Source organism: Diaporthe batatas, assembly GCF_019321695.1.
Source record: "Diaporthe batatas strain CRI 302-4 chromosome Unknown Contig00018, whole genome shotgun sequence".
In the NCBI taxonomy this organism is placed as follows: Eukaryota; Fungi; Ascomycota; class Sordariomycetes; order Diaporthales; family Diaporthaceae; genus Diaporthe; species Diaporthe batatas.
In genome coordinates this window covers 713,400-737,376 of record NW_025408565.1, presented here as the reverse complement: position 1 = coordinate 737,376, position 23,977 = coordinate 713,400, and the positions used below count along the sequence as shown (strand labels likewise).

The 23,977-nt window shown below is 55.8% G+C and overlaps 6 protein-coding genes across 6 annotated transcripts; 3 read left to right on the top strand and 3 right to left on the bottom strand.

Annotated features, from left to right (window-relative positions):
• The first annotated feature begins 166 nt into the window (after positions 1 to 166).
• KVR01_012134 (uncharacterized protein) lies at positions 167 to 2,421 on the top strand. Its single transcript, XM_044787462.1, has 4 exons — positions 167 to 429; positions 507 to 831; positions 898 to 1,525; positions 1,589 to 2,421. Exons 1-4 carry the CDS (start codon positions 245 to 247, stop codon positions 2,314 to 2,316), a joined length of 1,866 nt encoding a protein of 621 aa, XP_044638712.1. The 5' UTR covers positions 167 to 244; the 3' UTR covers positions 2,317 to 2,421.
• Positions 2,422 to 2,628: 207 nt separating this feature from the next.
• KVR01_012200 (uncharacterized protein) lies at positions 2,629 to 3,579 on the bottom strand (the record flags this gene model as incomplete). Its single annotated transcript, XM_044791452.1, has 2 exons — positions 2,629 to 3,470; positions 3,549 to 3,579. The coding sequence occupies 2 exons, from the start codon at positions 3,577 to 3,579 to the stop codon at positions 2,629 to 2,631; spliced, it is 873 nt and encodes a 290-aa protein (XP_044638778.1).
• A 1,464-nt stretch (positions 3,580 to 5,043) lies between these two features.
• On the bottom strand, positions 5,044 to 7,425 carry KVR01_012196 (uncharacterized protein; the record flags this gene model as incomplete). The annotated part of the gene is made up of 1 exon (XM_044784567.1): positions 5,044 to 7,425. The coding sequence occupies exon 1, from the start codon at positions 7,411 to 7,413 to the stop codon at positions 5,044 to 5,046; it is 2,370 nt and encodes a 789-aa protein (XP_044638774.1). The 5' UTR covers positions 7,414 to 7,425.
• Positions 7,426 to 8,727: 1,302 nt separating this feature from the next.
• Positions 8,728 to 11,333, bottom strand: KVR01_012203 (uncharacterized protein; the record flags this gene model as incomplete). The annotated part of the gene is made up of 4 exons (XM_044784007.1): positions 10,184 to 11,333; positions 9,795 to 10,110; positions 9,181 to 9,688; positions 8,728 to 9,073 (listed from the first exon to the last, which is right to left on the bottom strand). The coding sequence occupies exons 1-4, from the start codon at positions 11,294 to 11,296 to the stop codon at positions 8,728 to 8,730; spliced, it is 2,283 nt and encodes a 760-aa protein (XP_044638781.1). The 5' UTR covers positions 11,297 to 11,333.
• A 2,690-nt stretch (positions 11,334 to 14,023) lies between these two features.
• On the top strand, positions 14,024 to 15,342 carry KVR01_012291 (uncharacterized protein; the record flags this gene model as incomplete). Its single annotated transcript, XM_044787358.1, has 3 exons — positions 14,024 to 14,392; positions 14,472 to 14,924; positions 15,043 to 15,342. The coding sequence occupies 3 exons, from the start codon at positions 14,024 to 14,026 to the stop codon at positions 15,340 to 15,342; spliced, it is 1,122 nt and encodes a 373-aa protein (XP_044638869.1).
• A 2,044-nt stretch (positions 15,343 to 17,386) lies between these two features.
• Positions 17,387 to 22,522, top strand: KVR01_012176 (uncharacterized protein; the record flags this gene model as incomplete). Its single annotated transcript, XM_044781639.1, has 4 exons — positions 17,387 to 17,626; positions 17,899 to 19,770; positions 19,860 to 20,574; positions 20,642 to 22,522. The coding sequence occupies exons 1-4, from the start codon at positions 17,589 to 17,591 to the stop codon at positions 22,520 to 22,522; spliced, it is 4,506 nt and encodes a 1,501-aa protein (XP_044638754.1). The 5' UTR covers positions 17,387 to 17,588.
• Between the last annotated feature and the right edge of the window lie 1,455 nt (positions 22,523 to 23,977).

The following is a 23,977-nucleotide window of genomic DNA, read 5'->3' as shown; positions in this document are numbered from 1 at the left end:
GTACTTAGGCAGCAGCGCTTATGCACTTATTACAAAGTGAGGCTGGACAGTGGTTACATTTGACGCAAATCGGGCGTCACCTTCCAAATTAATGTGCCGATGCTTCCGGGATTAGGAGGAGCCGAGCAAAAGCTAGGAGTTGATACGGTATTGGCATGATAAAGACCTTCTGATCCGGTAACATACTTAGGGAGTTTTCACTCAGTTCTTAGGAATCGAGAGTCTATATCCACCACTGACCATCATGAGCCATTCTAGAAAGATCTTGAGGGGTTATGGCGCCCAAGCTTTATCACGTTTGCCTCCTGGCACAGACGCCCATGAGCTCGGCCAGGCCCTCTCACAAAGTATTAGACGTGAGCCGCCCGATATGTTGGATTTGCTGCGCAAGTACTTTCAAAACCCTGAAACGGAATTATCACACATATGGTATGACTCTTATGACCAAGCGCCAGGCTTTTGGAACAGTTAAAGCCTCGATCCTTCACTGAGCCACGTCTTCATAGGGAGCATGACCCATCAACTGGGATCATCCGTCAGGAGGCTGTCGGGCTGGTGCGCAAGTTTCATGACTTTTACCAGGCCTTTCCGGAGAATGAAAGGGTCGACCTCAAAGAATTCGTGCCTACTATTGAGGGCGTAATCGACCAAGTCAAACAGATTCATTTGAAACGCGAGGCAAAAACACAAAGTGGAATGACGGGCAGGACCAAGAGGTTTTTCCACAGATTTTGTGGAACTATCAACACCCACAAGTCTATGTTAGGTATTCTGCCAGAGGGAAACGAGTACATATCGATATTTACAGGAGTTCTGCATGTCGTTATACAAGTATGTCTAGTCATCAATCATACTGCCTGTTTGACAGTGGATTTGATCACTGAACCACAGCTATAGGCCAGCGACAATCACGAGAAGTTAGCCGAGGGGATCGGCGAAAGCCTCTCTATCATCGGAGAATGTATCGAAGATATACAAATCGATGCCAAACTCTTTCCGACTGAACCCATGCTTCGCTTGGTTTCTGAATTCTACGGGCAGATATTTATCTTCCTGTCGGAACTAATGGACTGGATCATGGCTAAGAAGCGCAAACGCATTCTCAAAAGCTTTAATGATGACCTCGTTGCAACCTTTCAAAAAGATCTAGATCGCATCGTGAAACGAGCTGACCGGATTCTCCGTCGGGCAGCGCAGAGCTCCAGGGCAGAGGGGCAATTTGTCCGGCACAAAATTGAAAGTATAGATGATCGAGTTGAAGACACCAGGCTCGGTTCAACAGGTCTCGCGCGACAGCTAGCTGAGAGGGAGTATTTCGAGGAGAGATTGCAACTTCAGGAAGCGCGAATCGAGGCATACCGACGAGAGGACCTGATTCGACAAGAACGACTTGGACTCAGTTTAAAACTGCTTCTACAAGAAAATTTACGCAGCGATCGAACGCCGCAGCTCTTGTTTGGCATCGCCGAAGCTCTTCCGGGCGAGAACCCTCGGTATCCCACCGCTTTTCTGGAGAACCCAGGAGGTAGGTCGATCGAAGCAATTAGCAAGGCTGATTTGTGCGGCTAATAATTACTTTCTCATCAAGTCAGGGAACTATTTGATGACATTGAGACTCGCTCTGCCTCCCTTGAAGACCATTTCTGTCGCGATCAAGTACGTCCACGATTGGAGAGCGACCAACCACTACCTTTCGAGCCGGATGTCATATTGAGAGTGAAGGAGTGGTCACAGGATACCGCGTCTTCTTTACTGTGGCTATCCGGCCCCTTTATTGAGGTCACCGACTCCAGCAACCCTCTGACGTTACTAGCTAGCCGTGTTATTGATCTGGCAGATGAGCACCACCTCAACGTGATATCATACTTCTGCCATATACGCCACACGAATGGCACAATTTCACGGGAGGAACAATCCCTAGTAGCTCTACTGTATGCATTGATACGACAACTCGTCGAACTACTCCCACCAAGATTCGACTCTGAGAGGGATTTATCCAAAGAACGCTTTTCTCGTTTGGGTGGGACAATCGCTTCATGGGAAGAATCTTTGGATGTGATGGAGGATATCTTGAGCCTTGTACCAGGAACTGCGGTTTTTTGTATCATCGATGGCCTGGATGTACTGGATCATCGGAGCATTCGACGACCGTTGACGCTTCTCCTAGGAAGAATCAGACAAAGTAGTCCCAAGTTAAAGGTCTTGTTCACGACCTCAGGAAGATGCTACTGTTTGGGACAGGAGATAAAGGCCCATGAGAACATAGTCATTGACAACTTCCGGGATGGATTGGCCACCTACGATTTAGCTCTCTAGACAGAATCTCGATGTTGACCCATAAGTACACTAGATTATCAGCATTTGAGAGCCATGAGGAGACTAGGCACTCTTTCGAGCTTCTTAAGAGTACACGCTTCGAAAATTTCCAATGATGACATCTGGCTATGTAACGATTTGACCATTATGGAGGCTACCTAGGTAACGTCATTACCTAGGTATTTGTAAACCATTGAGATGTCAGTGAAAGCGACAATCGATGCTCATTTTGACAGCTACTTCAAATTATATACGCGAGACAACTCCTCCACTCGCCGTATCTACACAACTACCGGTTGACCGGCGCCAGTCTCAAGCAACGCCAGCAGCAGAGACACCATTAGCCACAGGCGCTGTGATGAAGCCCTTCGCGAGTGCCTGCTGGATGCCCTGCATCCACACATTAGCCATCTTCACATAACCAGCGTCATTTGGATGCCGGTTATCAGCCAGGTCGTTAACAGTCGGCCCATCCGGACTCCTCATATCCACAAACACAAACTTGGCACCCTGACCGGTCAACTGAGCAGCAAGCGCATTATACTGGTTGTTCACATCGACCCGGCACGCCTCCTGTGCGGGCACCTTGTTAACGAGCACCGATGTCAAAATGACCGTCGACCCGGGGCTCTGGGCATATATGCTGCCAATAAGGGACGAGACGTTGGCACCCGCGTCGGGCACCGTCCCGCCTCGGTTGCAATTGTTGGTCCCTGCGTCGAGGAGGACGAGGTTCGGCAGGAATTTAGGCACGCTCACGTTGGACGAGTTGGCGATCTGGTTGATCACGAAGCCCGGGGTGGCCTCGACCTGCGGGTTGGTGAAGTTGCCGTTCTGGAACTCGCCCACGAAGTTGACCGTCTGCCCCGCAGCCACGAGTTGGTCCAGTAGGTTCTTGCGATAGCTGTCGCCCGTTGTTGACCCGGTCCCGAACGTCACTGACGCACCGAGGGGCATTATCCTCAGCGGCACAGCCGCGGCAGCAACTGGGGCTGGAGCGACCGGAGCCGGAGCGACTGGGGCCGGAGCGGGGGCTTGTCTTGCGGCCACGGCCCCGGCACCCTTGGACGAAAGTGCTGTCAACGGTGTGACAGTGTCCACCGTGCCGCCCGGGATGACCGTGATGCCACGGGGCAGCGCCGAGGCTACCGCGGCTGCTTGAGGAGCTCACAAGTCAGCGACTCTGTGCCTCCAATTTTGAACGGGGAGTGGAGCACATGTTCTGGCCTTACCGATGGAGAGGATGATGATGTCCCTTAGCATTTTGGTGACGATGTTCCTCAGCCTATTGTGAACATCTACCTCAGCTGCAAAATAAAGGAGAGCTTACGAGAATGAAAAGGACAGCACGATGCCTGACCTTCAATGGTTTGCGGAGTAGTGTAAGTGACACGAAACCCGGCTGACGATCCGCCGGGGGTTTCAAAATCTCGCCCGATCTTTCGCATGCGGCCGAACCCGTTTCACTCGGCGTGCATTGAGCTAAGATCAGACGCAAACTCTGTTGGTCTCCGGCGGAAATGGAGAGCATGGCCTTCAATTCTTTTTGCATCATTCTGTTCGCATGAGGGTATCGACAGGCGTGCCCAGCTGCGGCTCTTCCTCTCTCACGAGTGCTGCTTGCATTCCCGCCAAGAACATTGAAAAAGACCAGTGTGCTATTCAAATTTATAAGTGTTTTGTACGAGGACAGAAAATTGCCTCGATTTCTAACGGTCTCGCTTTGGTGACAATACGGCATCGAAAGGTCGCTCATCTCGTGTGATCGTTTACAGCGCGGTGAGCTTCTTTAAGGTTCGGTAAGCAATGTCCTGGATTGCAACGTTGTCCCAAAGGCCGAGATCACCTTGAACGATTTATTACCAGGCACAGTGTTCCGATTCGAAATCGAGCTTTGGCCCGTATCTCCATCCCATCTAACAAGCTCTGTTGGACGAGATGCCGAGACCGAGTATCCACCCGAAACCGCTTCGTTCATGCACCCCACAGCGTCGCTTCGTAGCCTCTCCGTATATGGAACCTCGTTATCCCTATTTTGAGGTGCCGGACGTGCAACAAATCAGAAATTCACATCAGTATTGCTACACCGAAAGGTCACATCAAATCAGTCTGGTCATGTAGGTCACGCTGTGGTAGCATCTCACTGCATCTCGGCCTTGTGCCAATGGCGTTATTTACAGTGAGTTTAGATGTGTCAGTCAGCAACGGGAGGTGACAATACTGCGATTGGATTACCGGGTTGGTTTCGTTTCTAATCCCCATACATATTAAACAGTGTGGTGCCTTCATACAGTGGTAAACGGATGTGACATATCGGGCAATACACGCCAGCTGAGATTATTCTCATTAGCATCATACGAATGAGACTTTCACATCGTCTTATCAACAAGAAATTCTACTGCGCTCGCCGCTCACATTGACTCGCAAATACCACAGCTTGAGGCGTAGACAGTGAGCCAATTTACAATGTCAGCTCTATGCAGCAAGTAGACTACACTCCGACACTGTTTTCAGGGGGTTTGGAACTATTCAAATGGTTCAAGTGTCTTTCTTAAGCCAAAACAGTGGTGAGAGCCCGAGGAGAATGATGCAGAATGTCTTGTCTAGATAAATACAATATATTTCCGTATAGAAAGCGTCTCATAGTGACTTGATGATCCGCTTCTAGCTATCCCCAGCCTTTACAAATTATCAAAGAGTGGGCTGCGGCCGAGAACTCGCGATTCTTTACACGTCGAAAAAGTTTCCCGACATCGTCTCCTTCCTTCTGCTCCATTGGTGACTCTCTGAAGTCTGACCTGGAGCCCGATTCTTCTCCTCCCAGAGCCTCTTAGTTAGTGTCTTGTACAAGAACACCCCGTCACCATTGTATCTGATGTTGTGATCCGAGTCGCTGAAGAACACAGAGTCGAACTTCTCTGGGCTGACACCCTGGCCCATCAGGTAGTTGGTCAGAACAGCAGTATTCTGGAAGTGCACATTGTCGTCGCCAACGCCATGGGTGATTTGGAAACCCCCAACGATGTTCTTGAAGCCCTCCGTCTTGCGCACCGCAGAGGCATTGTATCCAGCCGCGTTGAGCTCAGGCGTCTTCATGTACCGCTCCGTGTACATGGAATCGTAGAACCGCCAGTCCGTGACCGGCGCCGTGATCAGCCCCAGCGAGAACACCCCGCTGTCGAGCTCGACAACCTTGGACGTCAGGTACCCGCCGTATGACCACCCCCAGTGGGCGATGTGGTCCGCGTCGGCCGAGGGGAGCTGCTGCACGATCTGCTGCGCCGCCCACACCTGGTCCTGCGCCTCGAGGTCGCCCAGGTGTCCAGTCACCTGCGCCCTGAACGCGCGGCCCTTGTACCCTGTGCCACGGTTGTCGACCACCCACTGGATGTACTCAAGTTCGGGGTCAGAGGACACGTATGCGTTCCAGTTGAGGGATTTCCACGCCTTGTTGACATTCTGCGCTCCGGGGCCGCCGTAGGGGTTGAAGAGCACCGGGTACTTCTTGGCTGGGTCGTAGTTGGCCGGCAGGCGCTGCAGGACGTTCAACTTGCTGCCATCCGGGTGGTCGAGCTCGAGCCATGTGATCGACGGCAGGCGGTACTCGTTGATGCGGGCGATGAAGGCCGCGTTGTCCTCAAGCGTGCGCAGGGGTGTGGTGCTGTTGATGCTGTAAAGCTCCTGATAGGGAACGTCGGGCCCCTGGTAGGAGAGCTGGTAGTACGAGCCTCCCGTGGAGAAGGAGGCAGACCAGTAGCCGGGGATGGTATCATCCACGAGCGCTCGCTTAGCGCCGGTGCGGTAGTTCACTACGTAAAGGTGCGACTCAGTTGAGTGCCGCTCGGTAGAAGTGTAGTACACGAGGCCACGGGCGCTGTCGATCTTGAGGATGGACCGGACCTCCCATTCACCCGATGTGAGTGCGACCGGGGATCCTCCACTGACGGGGAAGAGGTAGATGTGAGCCCAGCCGGACTCGTCAGAGAGGTCGAGGTAGTAGCTGGCGTCGGTAGGGACCGTGCCGTTGGTGCTACTATTCCCACCCAAGGCTCCGATGTACTGGATGGCAAGGTTGTTATCAAGCCAGCCCGTAGTCTCGGTGCGCTCTCGCACCACAGAGCTGGTTGCATCCCCGGCGTTCACGTTGACTACTTTCTCCGCGTCCTGGACGCGGTTATAAGCACGGAAGAGGACATTGGAGCTGTCCTCGGTGACCCAGGCGACCTCGCCAATGATAAGATCGTCAGCGTCGAACGCGTCGATTGGGACGTTCGTGACTGTCGAAGAGTCGACATCCAACAAGTTGAACGAGACCGTTGGGTTCTTGGTGCCAACCTTGGGGTAACGGATTTCGAGCTCCCGTGGGTAGGAGGGACCGTATTCGGTGTTTGCGGCATAGTAGGGGACTGTGAAAGTGCCAACACCGGTCTCGTTGAAGCTCAGGAACGCAATTTTGGTTCCGTCAGGGCTCCACCAGAGGGAGTATCGGTCTCCCAGGATCTCCTCTTCGTACACCCAGTCCGGCACGGCGTTGAACGTGTCGGGGTCTCCATCGTTGGTTATCCTCGTGACCTCGCCGTCTGCCCAGATGTAGAGATCGTTCCCACGGACAAAAGCGACCCTATCACCAGTTGGGCTCCACTCGGCGTACTGAATATCGCCAACCTGGTCCTCGACAAGCGGAGTCAGAGCGCCACTCGCGACATCGAGGATGGAATAGTCGGCGAAGTATGAATGACGGTACTGCTTTGTGTAGTTTGTGGCCCAGAGGACCCTGCTCGAGTCAGTGCTGATCCAGTAGTCGTAGCTATCGGCCGGTACTTGGTCCGCAGACACAAAGGTTGAGTTTTCCCCGGTCACCGCATTCGAAATAATAAGTGCACCATCGCTACCAGAGAATATGTAGCTCCCATCGGACTCGCTATCCACCCAGGCGAGAGATACGGACCGGGGGGAGTTCCGGGTGCTTGGCACAGTCTCGTTGAATGCGAGGAGACGGGTGCCGTTGGTCTTGGGGAAGCCAGTGCCGCGGGGCGGGCTGATTGCTTGGACAGTCAGGACCGGCAAGACCAGAGAGAGGAGAGTGAAGCCCTTCATGGCGGCTGAAACGAAGGACCAGCACGATGAGGTTGAGAAGAGAACCGTCAGCCCAACAACTCAGCATTTTCACGACTGACGACGACATCTTGCAATTTATATGTGTTCGGTTATGGGGGCCTACAGCCGATGCTACGTTCTCCAACCAGTCACGTACCATCTGCGGGACGGATGGGTGCAGTCTGCAGGTTATCACCGCCATTGGATATGCACGCAACCTCTTGGCCCACGCGAAGACTAACACCGAGCTCCCAGCGGCGGACAAATCACGTTGTTGCGCGCACATGTGGATTGCCTGACGGCAGCTAAAGTTGCAAGATTGGTAAGATAGCCTCTTGTCTCGAAGCGGAAGCTGGTTACTTCTCCGCTCGACTTGGCGACTTGGCCAGCGGGCCTATGCCCAGGTGGTTGATTCAACTCATTTATCGCGCCTTGTCCCTGCATGCTGACCCATATTTCGTCCGTATGGCGCGACGTCGCGTTCGTACTGGGCCCGCCGGCCTATAACTGACAGTGCGACAAAACACACAAACTTTGCCCGGCATGTGTCATTTCATTCTTTCACGTCGAATCTACCTCAATTTGAACCCTATTTCTGGACATTGCATCTTACTAGTATGTGCAAGTCGCACGATTCAAGTAAATTTACTCTTCGTTGGGGCAGCTGTTAGGCTTAATTTGCTTCCGCAGTCGTGTACCCGGGAGCCTCAGGCTGAGGTGTTCCGACTGCCCCTCGACAGCGGATGGCAGCGAATGGGGCCAGCGTTGCACTGAACTTGATGCGTGCTCAAAGAGGAAAATTGCACTCGTGGTAACCACCCGGCTGGGGTATTGCCACTGCTGCTTGATTTCCCGGGGTCTGATCCCAGGCAGAGACACTGTAGTTATTGGTAATGCCGGCTAATTATACAGTATTAATCCTTACTGGGACGAACAACAGCCATGATCCAGCCCCACGAGGAGGTTCGCTGACAAAAATACAGTACCCTGTTACTCTAGTACCCCTACAGAGAAGAAAGGCCGGCAGCTCGAGAAGCACAGCAGCTTTAACAGAGTGCAAGTGCGCTGAGCAGCTGCCTATGGGCATACCATTTTTTCCGGTGAATAGCGAACTTGACTATTTTCGTATCCCTCTACACTGAAGCGTCGCTACCTGTTCCGCTGCACAATGATTGTTGTTCCGTGTCATTCCATCTTAGTCTCGTAACTCGAGGGCTGAAAATAGTCTCCATGTACCATAGGTAGTGAAGTGAGACTGAGACTAACAAGACTGGTGTGGTTCACCAAAGCAGCGATACGTCCTCCTTAGTCGTCTCATTCGTCGATACCAACCCCATGTCCCGTTGCCTCCAACACAGTCTGGATCTGCTCAATCCCGAGACTCTCATTCTGCTGCGTGGCTAAAAGGATAGCACTCTTGACGGTGTTCTTGATCTGCCTCCCGTTGAGAGGCAGCTGCGCCAGGCGTGCAAATGTCTCCTCCGTGAGGCAACTGGCCTCCCCCGCCTGCGTCATGAACTGCCGCCAAATGTGCTCCTTCGCTTGGGGTTGGAGGTCGGGGTAGTTCAGTGTCAGATGGATTCTGCTCTGGAAGGCACGGTCGATGCTCTCGGCGCGGTTGGTGGTCATGAACAGTATTCCTCGATAATATTCAAGAACACTGTGGTCAAAGTCAGCACCTGTTACTTCCGATCTCGTCGAAGTATCGGATGTGGAGCCAAGTCACTTGAAGAGGTTTGGGGATGCGGGCCTGTGAGTGATGCTTACCGAAGGAAGACCGCAACAATTTCGTTGTGTTCAAGGTTGTTCATGGACCGTTCTTGCAGGAAGACGTCGCACTCATCGAAAAGAAGGACGGCGTTCCACTTTTCGGTCAGTCGGAGAATTTCGCCCAGATGAAACTCGACGTCGTTCGCTTTCTGGCCAAGTTCTCCGGCACTCAACATGTACAGCGGTCTTCGGACCTTATCGGCCACCGCCTCGGCTGTCAACGTTTTGCCTGTGCCGGCAGTGCCCACCAGAAGCATAATAAGACCTAACCCTTTTCCTTCTATGATGTCGTCAAAGCTGTTCTTGTTGGAGGCTTGGCCCTCTACGAATGACAGGATCAGATCTTTGTAGCCGTTGGGAAGCATCAGGCTCGGGAACGCCTTGTCGTTCCACACGATCTCCCTGACGCTGTCTACATCGAATTCTCCCCACTTTTTGAGCTTCAGTGAGTACCCCCGCACGCGAGTGTTGCACAGCATAAGTTCTGCTTCCGTGAGGTCGGCATCTGGAGGATAGAAGGTGAGTTGAGAGTTTGTCACACAGGTGAGGACCACCATTGACAATCGGACGGCGAAAGAACCGAGAAAGAAAAGGTTAGGTCAGTCACTTACCAGTCTCCTTCTGCTCCTCCGGCGTGATGAACTCATATTTCACCTGCCAATGTTCGAGCGGTTTTCGATACATTGGCCCCCTATGCGACCCGTGCGACGCCGGCGTGGACGTCGTCATACGTCTCGCGGCCGGTGGCGGTGGCAACATGTTTCTGCCGCTTCCATCCCGACTCTCGTAGGGCATATGAGCTCCGTCTTCAACGTCTATCTCTGGAGCGGCAAGCTTTGTTCCAAGAGGTTCAAAGATTGACCGTTGGCTAGGGCCCCAGTTGGAGTCAATATAGGACGCTGCGTCCACCACTATACGGCCATCGACCTAAACAATCCAAATTTAGCCGTAAAGATCGATTCCCCAAGCTCATTGATGGAAACAATGGGATATCACCTACCTGCCGGTCCACATCCTGAGGGTCCTGCCCATGAAGCCGGGCTTTGAACCTGAAACTACCCTGATAGGCCGCATAGTGGTAGCCACGGAGCTCCACAAATCGTCGACCGCGGGCTATAGCGCTTGCCTCCGACTCTTCTCTTGACGGGTAAAATTTAGCAGGCATCACGTTGAGCTGTGTGATCGCCATGGTCCCGTTGAACTGGCCGATGGCCATCCTTGATTTTGTGTAGGCGAATTGCCTTCCTTCCCAGTCCACGAACGTGGCCGCCATGTCGAAGAACTTGAAGCCCTCTTCACGATTGTAAGCGTAATTGCTGACGATGAAGAAGCGGTCTGGCTGGCCATCCTGGACGGTCACAACACGAGTACCGGGCTCAAAGATTGCCCAGAGCAAGGGATACGTGATTACACCGTGAGCGACGAGGTCGGCGATCTCGGCCCTGGTATCCTTGAGCTCGCTGTGTAGCACATCGTACAAGAGCTGTGTGTAGCTCGCGGACTCCGGGTCTTCGCTCTTCTGGCGATCGAATATCTGCTGGAACTTTGCCCACCGGTGGTGGAAAGGGTGGAAAGGGGCCGTGAAGACGAGTTTCTTCAGGGATGGTGTGATGCCTTGGTAGCCGTCAAATACTTCGCACAGGGTCCTCTTCAGCGACTGGTTCCGAACAACCACGGAGTCCAGCACAAGTGCCTTGCCATCTCCATGGTTCCTGCGCATGCGAACGACGAGGGCTTTCTGTTTGCTCTGCTCTCCTTGCTCGATTTCCGCCCGCAGGTCGACAGGGTATTCCTCCACCCAGTTCTTGCAACATTCACACTTGGGGGGCCCTTCGTAGAGAGTCTGGATCGCGCACTCTGATCCACCCTCTTCGCTCACATTTTCAAAGGAATCTCGGTCCGTAGATGTCGAGGGGGACTCCATGCTGAAGTCCGAGTCTGAATCGGAGTCTGCGGTCGCGGTGGGCCGATGTATTGAGCATGCTGGTTCTTCAGCCATCCCGATTGTGCCTTCGGTTGATTCAGGGGCCGTCTTGGTGTTCTGCTTCGGGTACCTTGTATGGTGCTGAGTCGACGTGTTCTTCGGTGTTGCCACTGATGCCAAGATGCGCATGCAATAAATCCAGGTTATGGGACAGGAATCCGATTGCCAGGAGGCTGGTTTCCTAGTGGGTTTATATAACCATGATAATGCCTTTTTAAAACGAGGCTCCAAGACTCTGCTGTGCCTCAGCACGGCATCTCCCCTCAGTGCTGCCTAAACTACCTAGGTACTTAGTACTTGGATAGCCAAAAGAATGTGCACAATGCATGTACATGTGTTACCTGTATCACCTGCACCAACGTTGCTGCTGCCTTGAGCTTCCAAGTTTGCCCATCAAATGTCGTTTGCCCGACCAATAATGAAATGCTTTACCCTAAGGTAACGTTAGGCATTACACAAATAACCGCATGTGACAACACGGCTTGTTGTACTTGCTGGATTTCAGGTTGCGTGGACTGGAAACTGTGTCTTATTTCGTTTGTTTTCCTCAGGAATTTCATTGGACCATTACGTCGACGATTCTCATGACCCAGGGTCTACATCATGGCTCCTTGATGGACGATGGAATATCTGAAGTTCGTTTTCTTCTTTTGCGTCTAAGCACTCCATTCTTTATGCCTGTGAAGATCCAGTAGAACCGTCGCCCCTGAAAATTCGTAGACTGAGGAAGGCCCTGTGTCCAAATCTCACAGAAACAGTACCTGTAGACAACTTATTCTCACCAGAACTCAACCGGTGTGCACACCACACATCCAAAGCTCGAATAGTCTGTTTACTGCCAAAATAGCTGTATTTCCTTTCTTGAAGCGGAAAGGACTGCATATAGAAGCTGCTTACTAGACAATCGCATCGCCACGGCCGCATACTCCTCGAAATGCAGAAGGCTACCGGCGCTGGCCACGGCAGCCGCCGGTACTGTCCCGGCAGCAAAGCCCAGAGACGTGGTGGCTCTGGCCCCAGACTTCATGTTGGACGCCGCCAGTCGGCTCGGCAAGGATGTCTACTTCAGGTCCCCGCTCTCCTTCGTGGGTCATCTCAAGGAACTGCCAGTACTGGACAAGCTGCGTCAGAGTCACGACCGGTCCCAAGGCGGGCAGCGGGAGGGTGGCATCCTCGGCCGCGGGTCGCCCGTGTCGGAACCAGGCGCTGAGGTCGGCGAGGCTCTGAGGGACCTCCGGCAACACCGCGGCGATTTGCGGCATCTTCGCGATCAATGCGTCCCAATAGCCTGGCAGCCCGTCCACCGTCTTCAGGATCCATTCTCTGTGCTGCCCCTCGGCTAGCGGCTGTATCATGTGGTCCAGATGCTCTTTGGGGAAGTTCTTGCCGACACGGGAATGTGGTCCGAAGACCAAGATTGTCGACTCGCAGGAGCCATTGTAGAGTCGTTCGAGTTTTGGGTACGTGCTACTGAACATTGTAGCCTCGCGCGTGCAAGCCAGACTGTTTCAGAACAGAGGTGCTATTCATTGGATCCAAACAGCGGTGGAAGCAGAGAGGGAAAGATATAGGCCGGCACGGGAGAAGGTGTCCAAGCAGCATATGATACTATGGGCGGGCATGGACACCACTCAAACAAACGACCGGAGTTGATCACCTGTCCAGACGTGGCTGCTACAACTCTCCATCGATATACGGACTTTATTCCGCCAAGGATCGTGGCATAAGTTTTACTCTACGGACTTTGCCGCTGGACTTCGATTAGCAGGCAGACTTAACAAAGCATGGGCGGGTCCATGGGGGTCCCGGACTCGGAATACGAAGTCCGCACAAGTCCGCCTTAGCATGTATACCCAGCCCGTTAGCATCCACACAGGTCTTGATCAGCATTGCAGACTTAGACGTCTATTGACAGGACAGTCCTCCACTGATGATTGTGGATCCACATGTCTCCAGCACCTAGGTAGGCTGTTGCTACCAGGAGCAGTTGGTATTGGTTATGCGAGAAACCTCGGTTTCTGCCTGTGCAATTCATGCCCAGTTGGCCAACTTGGTTCATATTCTACAATCATCACAATATAGCAATTCTGGGAGAGGGGAACTAATACGACTATACACGGTAGTGGCTAGGTATCTATCCTGAGCTTTATATTTGGACTCCATCACTAGTGTGTGTTACTCCTCGTCGCTACAAGGATCCACAGAGAGACGCGAACAAGAGCGAGCTTCAAGCAATGCGGCTGCAGATTAGTAGGTAACACCATTGACCTTGGCGCCTCCCTCACCCGCCAGATACTTTTGTCTCGTTGGAATCTGTCAGTCGGATCCCTTATGCGGGCTCGTACTCCGCCAGGGCGCCCGGGTACTTTGTTGCATCTGTGTGAGACACGAGATGCTTTCATTTCTCGAAAGCCAGATTCCAACCGCAGTCCCTAGGGCTGACCATCTGAATTCGCAGCACACCTCCAAAGACAGCTCAACCAACTTGGCCGAGAGAATGATGTCGAGTAGGAATAGACAACCCCTCGGATAGTCGAGGCTGCGTCTCCCGATATGACGTTCGCCTGCTTGGGAGGTCCCACACTGGCATTGCTTACACCGGGTTCAGACTCAAGCTCGAATATAAAGGATACCATCACTTCCCCCTCATCCGACCGTACAACTCGGGTCGTGCTACAACTACTGCCAGTGCCACAATCACAGACGACATACGTGGCGACCAGGACCAAATTTTCATTGTCCACCCTGTCCTCCCCTTCATCCACTGGAGGCGCTGCCTCTCATGGGCATCCCAGAAAGGATCCAGGACCGGCCCGTGCGTGCCTCCGTTCGGCCATGCGAACCATGGCAGCGGCGATGTCGGCCTCCAGCACGCGCTCCTGCGACCAGCTGTACGCCGAGACGTGCGTCTTGCCCCAGTCCTTCACGGCGAGGTGCAGCGACGACATGGCCATCGAGTATATCCAGTCCTGGCTGCTCCTGAGCCACTTTGAGCTCCCCCGGGTGCGTGAGAACCAGGCCGTGCTCACTGCAGGCCGGCGCTGCCGCTTTGTGCTGATGGCGCGTCTGTTCGAGATGGATCGAGATGCGGCACCCGGTGCCGCGGAGACCATGTGCCCCTGTCCGGATGTCGAGGAGCGCAGGAGGACGTTTTGGGTGGCTTTTTGCCCTGACCGCCTTCTCTGCTCGCGTAACCAGTACCCTTTGACTTTTCAAGAGGTCATGGTAAGTATACCGCAACTCAATGGACCTCTACAGAAGAAAGATACGACGCCGTACTTAGTTTGAGATTTCTCATTGCTAGATCTGCACGCGGCTGCCCGCGCCCGAGGCCAACTTTCACAACAACCAGCCCGTCCGTGTCGGCTTCCTGTCCGATACTATCATGTTTTCAACGCCTCCATCACCCCTTTCACCCTTGGCGGAGTGCGTGGTGATGGTGACGATCCACGGGTGGCGCATGATATACCGTGGCTCCGGTTCCACGACAACATGTCACGCAACCCAGACCCCGCATGGCTGTAGCGCGGACACAAACATGGACTGTTCGTGCGAGGACTCAAGAAAGGCCAGAGAATGTGGACGCCATGGCTTCTGGTCCCGACAGAAGTGGCTGGCGTCGACCATCGAGAAGCGCTTGCAGCTGCTGGGTATGCACAACACCCGAGTCTCGTCAGCCGTGCACGACGCCGGCGGCGACCCGATGCTTCTCTCTGCTCGGATGCTCGCCCACGGCGCCGTCATCAGGCTCGGTCATGTGACGAGGCTGAGGGCGGCAGCGGCCGAGCCGCCGGCTGGACCATCAAGCACCGCCGAGCAGCTCGACTCTGCCGCCAATTTTGACTACGATGCTTCCACACCAGCCGCCGAAATAGTTTCTCCTGGCCAGGCAGATGCCGTCGTTTGGCTACTTCAAAGTGCACCCTTATCTGCCCGACATGCTCGGGTGCGCGGCCACCTATCTAATGCCTACGAGAGGTGGAAACGCGTCCCTCTGTCGGGCTGTTGGTGGTGGTGCTCAGAAGCTCTTTCAGGTTATAAGAGACATACCGGGTATGAACAGTCTAGCGCGGGATTATTTGCAGTCGAGCGTCAATGACGAGCAGATGTGTAGGCAGCAAGTCGGCAGACAAGAGTTCATGGGAGAGGCCTTACGACAGCCTCTGTTGATTTGAGATAATAACCAAGCTGATTGTAGGGCTATCCTCGCAAGGAGTTGGTGTGGGTGTCCTCGGTGGATATATTGAAAACGCATCTTCTTCGGCTTGGCGGCGCTCACGGTTGAAAGCATAATCGTTCAATGTTGATAAGAATGAAGCGTTTTTTGATTTTGTGTCCTGAAGTTGTACTCCAGCTTCTTATTGTCCTTTCTTGGGGACCTCGGGACCAGGTATAGTCGTAAATCCGGGATCAGATTTAGAAACAGAATGGCGTGATCGAAGATCCTCTTTAATCACCAAATACTCCACAGAAGAATGGGGTGTCTCCCACACTCGAGACTTTAGGACGGGATTCTTGTTGCATCCTGCGGGTGGCAATGCACCGCCCAGGCGCTGTCAATATATTTGTTTCGCTGTAAAGTCCGCATTGATAAAGTCGCCACGCGTAGTACCAAATTATTTGCCCGCAAGGCTATCGTACTCGGTCGTGTATCGCGAATAATTGCTTGCAACGTATCTTGAAGTTCTAACTGTGTGTTCGGAAGAGCTCTGATACGAGTGTGTTTGTGACTGCTTCAGTTGTTTAAGCACTTGAGTATTAAATCCCCGCGCTATACTCTGAAATTACAATGCGGCAGACGGCTCCCGCATCTGACAGCTGTACATAGTACCTGCCAACTTTTGCGGTGCTTACAAGACAAAACCCGGCCCCCAATTTCCGGGTCGGGTCCGACGGCTTTTTATGTTGAGGAGGGGTGGGGCTCGATCGAGGTGGGTCAATCGAGCTCGTGAATACGTTAGAGCTGGTGTAGAGCACCTGTGGGCCTGCACATTTGCACCACATAGTGCCAGTACTAGTACACATGATGGGTCCCTCACACGGTGAAGCGGATCTGCACATGAGTAAGTAAATGCATAGTAGCGTGTATACGCTGCTCAGGAAGTGGGCGGGTGGAGACAGGCTGCGATTCATAGTTGTAGTCTGAGAAGACATAGTCTGTAAGGTTTATGGACATTATAAATGAACTACGTGTGGGGGTCTCGCCTAGATTGGATCTAGAAATTAATTGTGACGTACACCATCTTTGAAGTACCATGAGTGGGTAGGTATGTATTGTGTAGAGTTGATGTCTGCATAGTACGACAAGTTCAAATTGCAGGTGTGATGCACAGTGGATATGTTTATCTGATGGTTGTCAGTTTACACATACAACTAAGAAGACTGGTCTAGAACAACGCCGGTTGCCTTGGCCAGTGTTAATTGATAATTTCCTAGTCGCGCTGGTGGCGCGGTTCCCTTGACTGACGAGACGAGCAATTGCCCACATCATGTGCAGCAAACTCGCAAGCAGACGTGGCAGACCTCGGCAGCCCGGAGTCGGCGCGGACATGGGAGGAGGAGGGAAATAAATGGGTCCATCTCACATACGCTGGAAAAAAACACCTAACCCTCGCACATGTGGCAGGCCCCCCACCCTGGCCCACCCGCAGACGTGAAATCCCAGCAGCCCAGGAGCTGTCAGTCAGGCCGGTTCCCACCACCAGCTGGGGCTGCCTGCAGGGGAGGGGGGCGTGCCAGCGCGCTGGGGCAGTGGGGCAGCAGGGGTCAATCTCAGGCGGGTACAGACGGCTGCAGGCTGAGGTACATACATTGATACACAGTAGTAGGTGTGCCGCGAAAAAAAATCTTGGAAGTGGGCCCGGCGGCTGCCACGGTACGGGGTGTTCTAGGCCCCATTGCTCGAGACGATGCGGGCCCCGTGTGCCACAGCTCAGATCGGGAAAAGCAGTATGGTATCTCGCCCACAGGGCCACACTAGTGGGATACATGGGTCCTCTGCTGGGGCCCAGCTGGGCAGCTGGGGCGGCATGCTGATGATCGATTCGCCCGCGGGGAATTTCTCCCCATCTGTGGCCCATCTGTGGGGGCTGGGCTGAGACTAGACTTAGTGTAGAGAGAGGAGAGAGGGAAAGAAAGAGTCGAGAACAAATGGGATTGTTGACACTTCTCCCTCACTCCTCAAATCATGTCTTGTCTGTCCCACGTTCCCCCGTCCCCCGTGCTCCCACCCCCCCCCTGCGGCTTGCTGCTGACGATTTGACGAGCCGACTCATTATCCCCGGTTTTCCTCCGCCCGAACAACGAGCCACCCGCAACCGAGCCTTTTGGTTTCTCCTATTCACCACCCACGGACAGTTTACGGTCTGACTTGCACCCCCCCCTTTAGCCACCAGCACCAGGCTGAGGGCTACCCACACAGATGCGTCCCGAGGCGGCGCGAGAGCGCGACCTACACAGGCAAGATCCTTCTTAACGCCTGTCTTTCTCACCCCTTTTGTCTCTTCGTGTCTCTGTTTCGCTCTCTCCCATGCTCTCACTCACTCTGTCACTTACTCACTCACTCACTCTCACTGTTGCTCTCTCTCTCTCTCTCATATACACATACACAAACTCTCTCTCTCATGTACACGCATATACACACACTCTCTCATTCACTTACACACCCACACTCTAACCCACTCTGACTGCCCCTGCCACGGCACCCCAACTAACACTTGCTCGCGCAAAAGGTATTACAAGCCGTGGAAGGATGCACAAAACTCGCTGGTGGACATCCAGGAGGATGCCCGGGGCGAGAACGCATGGGGCCTCACGTACGAGGGCTACAAGCCCAAGGCATCGGGCGACAAGGCCCTGACGGCCTTTGCACAGCTGGCCGCCCTGCGGCTTGACGTCCGCCGCTCCATGGTCTCGCTCATCGACAGCACCCAGCAGTACATCCTCGCCGAGGCAACCCGCACCCTCTCGCTGCTGTCGGAGCGCCGCTACACGCCCGGGGACGAGGTGTGGCTGGGCAACACCATCATCAAGAGGGCCGACGCCGTCTGCCCGCACACCTTCAAGTCGAGGTACACGGCCACCGACGGCGACGGCCGCACCTACACCACCGAGGCGCTCGTGGTGCCCGACATGCGCGAGGACGACCGCTTCAAGGACCGGGAGTACGTCGTCCGCAAGCCGGGGGTGCTGTTCTACGCCGGGGTCCCCATCAAGACCAAGGCGGGCCACAGGATCGGCGTCTATGCCGTGTCGAACGAGGCGCCGCGGTTCGGGCTGAGCGTGGACGAGCTCATCTTCATGGAGGACGTCGCCGCCACGATCATGGAGCACCTCGAGCTCGCCAAGGACCGCGACGCGATGATGAACGGGTCGAGGATGGTAAGGGGCCTCGCTGACTTTATAGAGGGCATCCCGGTGGGCGGGGGGGACGAGCCCGAGGTCGTGCTCACCTCCACGTCGACCATGCCCATCAGCACCTCCATGGAGGACCAGAAGGCGTCGCCGGTCATATCCGCCGTCATGCGCAAGCAGACCCAGAACGCCAAGAAGATGCTGGAGGACCTGGACGAGATCACCACCACCTCGAGCCTCAAAGACGACAAGCCCGCCGAGCCCTGCTCGCCGAGGGAACCAAGCAAGCCCTCGGCCAAGAGCAGCAGCAGCAGCAGCAGCAGCAGCGACACCGACCCGAACCGGATCCTCCAGCGGGCGACGCACATCATCCGCAAGTCGACCAACGCCGACGGCGTCGTCTTCTTCAACACGTCGTCCCGCGCCTTCCAGGGGCTGGGCCGGCTGCCGGCGCCCGCGCCCGCGGACCACTGCGACGCCTCGTCGGGGATCACGTCGGGCAGCGACCGGCAGAGCGACAACTCGGCGGCGGCGCAGCCGCCCACGCGGCGGCCGCGCAACCGGCGCGTGGACTCGGGCGAGTCGCAGGACGACCTGCGGGGGGGCAGGCAGCGGCGGCCCTCGCCGGCGTGCGAGGTGATGGGGCTGTCGGTGTCGCAGCACGCCCAGCAGCAGTACCAGTACGGGCGGCTCGCGGCCGGGGACTTCCAGTTCCCCGAGGACAGCATGGAGCGGTACTTCAAGGCGTTCCCGCACGGCAAGTTCTTCAGCTTCACGGACACGGGCAGCGGCATCAGCTCGGGCGACGAGCTGTCGGCCGAGGACAGGCCGCAGCCGGGGGCGGGAGCGGGGGCGGTCGAGGCCGGGGGCGGCGGGGCGGACGGTTCAAGTTCGGCGGCGGCGCGCGGCGACAAGTCCGGGGGAGGAGGAGGGGGAGGCGGAGGGGGAGGCGGAGGCGGAGGGGCAGGGCGCAACAAGAGGGAGCGGTTCATCCCCAGCGAGCTGCTCAAGGTGCTGCCGGGGATCCGGTCGCTCATCTTCCTGCCGCTGTGGGACTTTACCGAGGGGAAATACCTGGCGGGCGGCTTCATCTGGACGTCGACGGCGGGCCGGCTGATGAACCCGGACAACGAGCTGCCGTACCTCAAGGCGTTTGGGAACAGCATCATGAGCGAGATATCACGGGCCAGGGCGCAGAAGAGCGACCTGGCCAAGACGACGTTCATTGCGTCGATCAGCCACGAGCTCAGGTGAGAAGGGGGGCCATCATATCATCCCTAAGGTATAATTATTGGGAAGGACAAGAACAAGCCGGGCTGATATGAGACAACATATATAGGTCCCCCCTGCACGGCATACTCGGGTCGGTGGAGTTCCTGCACGAGACGGCCGTGTCGGGCTACCAGGCCGGGCTCTTCACGTCGATCGAGACGTGCGGCAAGACGCTGCTGGACACGATCGACCACGTGCTGGACTACGCAAAGATCAACAAGCTGCGCAAGGGCAACTCGACGCGCAAGCAGCGGGGCCACCGCCCGAGCAGGTCGAGCCACCGGCGCGACACGGTGGGCAGCATCGTGGGGCTGACGGCCGAGTTCGACCTGGCCGCGCTGGTGGAGGAGGTCGTCGACGCCGTGACGGCGGGCCACGCGTTCCGGAGGACGCACCAGGGGACGCTGCACGACCACGCGGCGTCGGGGGGCGGGGGGCTGGCCATCACTGCTTCCTCTGCTTGTTCTTCTTCTTCATCTTCTTCTTCCTCCACCCTCACCACCACCACCACAGCCACACGCGAGATAGACCCGGTGGTGATCCTCGACATCAAGCCCCGGCACAGCTGGCTCGTGCGGACACAACCCGGGGCCCTGCGGCGCATCGTCATGAACCTGCTGGGCAACGCGCTCAAGTACACCGAGGCCGGGTTCGTCGGGGTGTCGCTGGCGGTGGAGGGCGAGGCCGACTCGCACGCGCGGGTGCGGCTGCGCTTCGCCGACTCGGGCAAGGGCATGTCGCTCGAGTTCCAGCGCACGCGGCTCTTCTCTCCGTTCTCGCAGGTAAGGTCTTTGAATTAGTTATCTTGGTATACATCATCGATTATATGTCACTAATGGTTGTTTCTAGGAGGACCCCTTCGCCTCGGGGACGGGGCTGGGGCTCAGCATCGTGCGGCAGATCGTCGACGCGCTGGACGGGAGTATTTCTGTGAGCAGCACGCAGGACCACGGCACCGAGGTCGACGTCGTCCTCACCCTGCCTGTGCCGGTGCCGGGGCCGGGCGACAGCAGCAACGGCAGCGGCAATAACAAGGCCCCTGCCCCTGGCCATGGCGAGCCCTTCGACACGGCGTTCGCGAGGGGCGCGCGCATGTGCATCGTCGACCCGTGCGGCCTCGCGGCCGAGGCGGGTGCCGAGCCGCGCGGGTCCGGGCTCCGGGCGCTGGACCTCCTCGAGGACACGCTGCGCAGCAACTCGGAGGAGTGGTTCGGCATGCAGGTCGAGACGCTGGGGGGGCACGAGGGGGAGGAGGAGCCCGACGACAATCCCGGCGGGCCCCCTGAGTGCGACTACATGCTCTTCCCCCTCCCGCCGGCCTCGGCAGACGCTCTCCTGAGGTGGTATAATAACAAGGACAGCAATAACAACAACAACAGCAGCAACAGCACGGGCCCGGCCAACGTCATCGTCCTCTGCAGCAACACGGCCCAGGCGTCCGAGTTCCGCGCCGCCGTCGCCGCGCCCCTGCTGCGCCGCGGCATCCACGCCGTGCCCGTGACGCAGCCGCTGGGGCCGCGCAAGTTCGCCAGCGTGATGCACAAGTTCAGCGCGGGGGGCGACGGGGCCGGGGCCGGGCTGCAGAAACACCAGAACCAGAACCACCAGCAGCACCAGAACCAGCGGGCCGTGCTCGGGCGGCAGGACTCGGACCCCGAGGCCATCCGCCGCGAGCGGGACATGCTCCGCGAGGCGCAGAGGGCGCGGCTGGCCGAGGAGGCCGAGGCTGCTGCTGCTGCTGCTGCTGCCGGTGGGGGGGAGACGACGCCGGCGGTGGAGGCCGGCGGGACACGGCGGCTCCCTGAGCGGCCTGGGCCGGGGGTTCTTGTCGGCGGGGCCGAAGCGGGCGGCGAGGGGGCGATGGCGTCGGCGTCGTCGGGACCACAACGACAACAACAACAACAACAGAAACAACAACAGAACATGGCGCTCGCGCGCGGCAGGGCCGGGTCCGTGTCGCGGTCCATCTCGGCGCCGCCGGACAGGATCCTGCCACCGCAGCAGCAGCAGCAGCAGCAGCAGGAGGACGGCGCCGGGACGGGGGCGGACTCGTCACGGTCAGGGGCAGGGGCAGTCGTCGGGGCCCGGCCGCCGCACGTGCTGCTGGTCGACGACAACGACATCAACCTGCAGCTGCTGGTCATGTTCATGCGGAAGCAGGGCCTGAGCTACGACACGGCGTGCAACGGGCTGGTGGCGCTGGAGAAGTACGAGGCGGCGTGGCCGGGCGGGACGACGACAACCACATCAACATCGTCACCATCATCAGCATCAGCAGCAGCAGTAACATCAACAACAGGAACATCATCAACATCAACAGCAACAGCAGCACTGCCCTCCCCGCCCAACAGCGGCGGGACCAGCCCGAAGATGCCGACCACCACGCCCACACCCACACCCACAGAAACAGCACCGCGGGGCCACCCCCAGCCCAATCCCACCCACACCCACACCCCCACCACCAAGAAGCCCTTCACGCACATCCTCATGGACCTCTCGATGCCCGTCATGGACGGGCTCACGGCGACGCGGCGCATCCGGGCCGTCGAGGCCGAGAGGAGGGGCGCGGGCGCGGGCGCGGGCGCGGGCGCGCCGGCGACCATCATCGCGCTGACGGGGCTGGCGAGCGCCGAGGCGCAGGACGACGCCCTCGTCGCGGGCATCAACAAGTTCCTCGTCAAGCCTGTCAAGTTTGGGGAGCTGAGGGGGCTGCTGAGGGGGGGCTGCTGAGTGGGGATTTGGGGGGGCGGGGGGGGGGGGGTTGGGTGGGACTGGTGCTGCTGGTTCTTGTCGGCATCGATTTACGGCATCCATGGATGGGAGTGTGTTGTGTTGGTCGGCTGAGATCCCGGAGGAGGGGGGGGGGGCTTGGACCTGGGAGGGGTCGGGTTTTCTTTTTCTTGTTTTTTTTATTGCCCCTTTCATACTCATGGGATGCGATGGACTGCATTGTTCTATGGGCGTTATTCTTGTTCTTTCTTGTCTTCTTGCGGCATCCTTGGGTACATGGATACAACGGGCCGTGTACTGTCCTGTCCATATGCATATCGGGTAGGAGAGGACGGGCGGGTGGATGGCAGGGCGGGGGGAGACAGGTCGAGCAGTTCCTGACCTAGGCAGGCTGGAGTGACCAATCATACCACATCCTGTGTTTGTCTTATTACCTTCTTGGTTTAACACCCCCTTTTATAAAAGTGGGCTGTAGTTCATGTCTTAACTAACACCTTGCAATTCTGCAATACCTTTAACGTGGTTTCCGCTACAGATGTCCTGTTATAGGTCGCATGTGGTACCTAGGCGGCAAGCTTTACACCTCCTTACCTAACTATTAGGTAGTAATTAAAGGGTTATCTTAAGGGTTACTAAGTCTTCTACATTATAACCCCTTAATATTTTCTTAATTATCATTTATTTTATATTTATATAAATATACAAACTTTTAATTTTAATTTTTATATACTTATATAAAAGCTATATTAATATAAAAGCTACACTTATATAATATACATTTATTTATATATATATATATATAAATTTGTACATTTCTATCACAACTCTAGTGGTGGGGGAGAAACCTTTTGTATGTTTTCATTAACTTCTTTACTTGGCAGTCATACCACATCCTTCCCCCTTTAAAGCTGCTTTGACGAATCGAATTCGTTTCGTTTGTCTCACGCTGTTGGATGTCGGCGTATCAGACGTTGAACCATATGAGCAAGGAACGCCAATTGCTAATTTTACCAAATACAACTCATGCAGCATGCTCACCTCACGATTCACACCAGCCGCACGATTGGACCCTCTGCCACACTAAGGGGCTATTCAAGCATGTGTTTGAATGGATTTATAGCAAGCTGTTGCCTTTAGTCGGATACATCTACCAAATCTACGTTCCTAGGTCTACCGTTGGTCGTGTCGCCCGCTCTGAACTCACCCCTATTAGTACCAAGTCCGTCTCCAGGCAGGACAGTTTTCGTGTTCAGTAGGCGAGCAGCATTAACTTGCAAGTATGGCATTCCGGTCGAATGCGCAGGCGCAAGCCGTGGTGAGAGAGCGGGGCTTGCACACGATTGGATCTGTCAGGCTAGGCATTGTCGCATCGCAAAGTCCACCGGTGGAGGATGCGAGTCGCGCGCAGCTGGTTCGACCTACCGACGATGAAACCATCAGCCTGTGATGAGAACG

Bases quoted from the DNA above. Each gene is read 5' to 3' on its own strand.
- KVR01_012134 (XM_044787462.1), top strand. From the start codon at position 245: ATGAGCCATTCTAGAAAGATCTTGAGGGGTTATGGCGCCCAAGCTTTA. The intron at 430-506 runs GTATGACTCTTA...ACGTCTTCATAG, and splicing joins ACGGAATTATCACACATATG to GGAGCATGACCCATCAACTG. The intron at 1,526-1,588 runs GTAGGTCGATCG...TTTCTCATCAAG, and splicing joins TTTTCTGGAGAACCCAGGAG to TCAGGGAACTATTTGATGAC.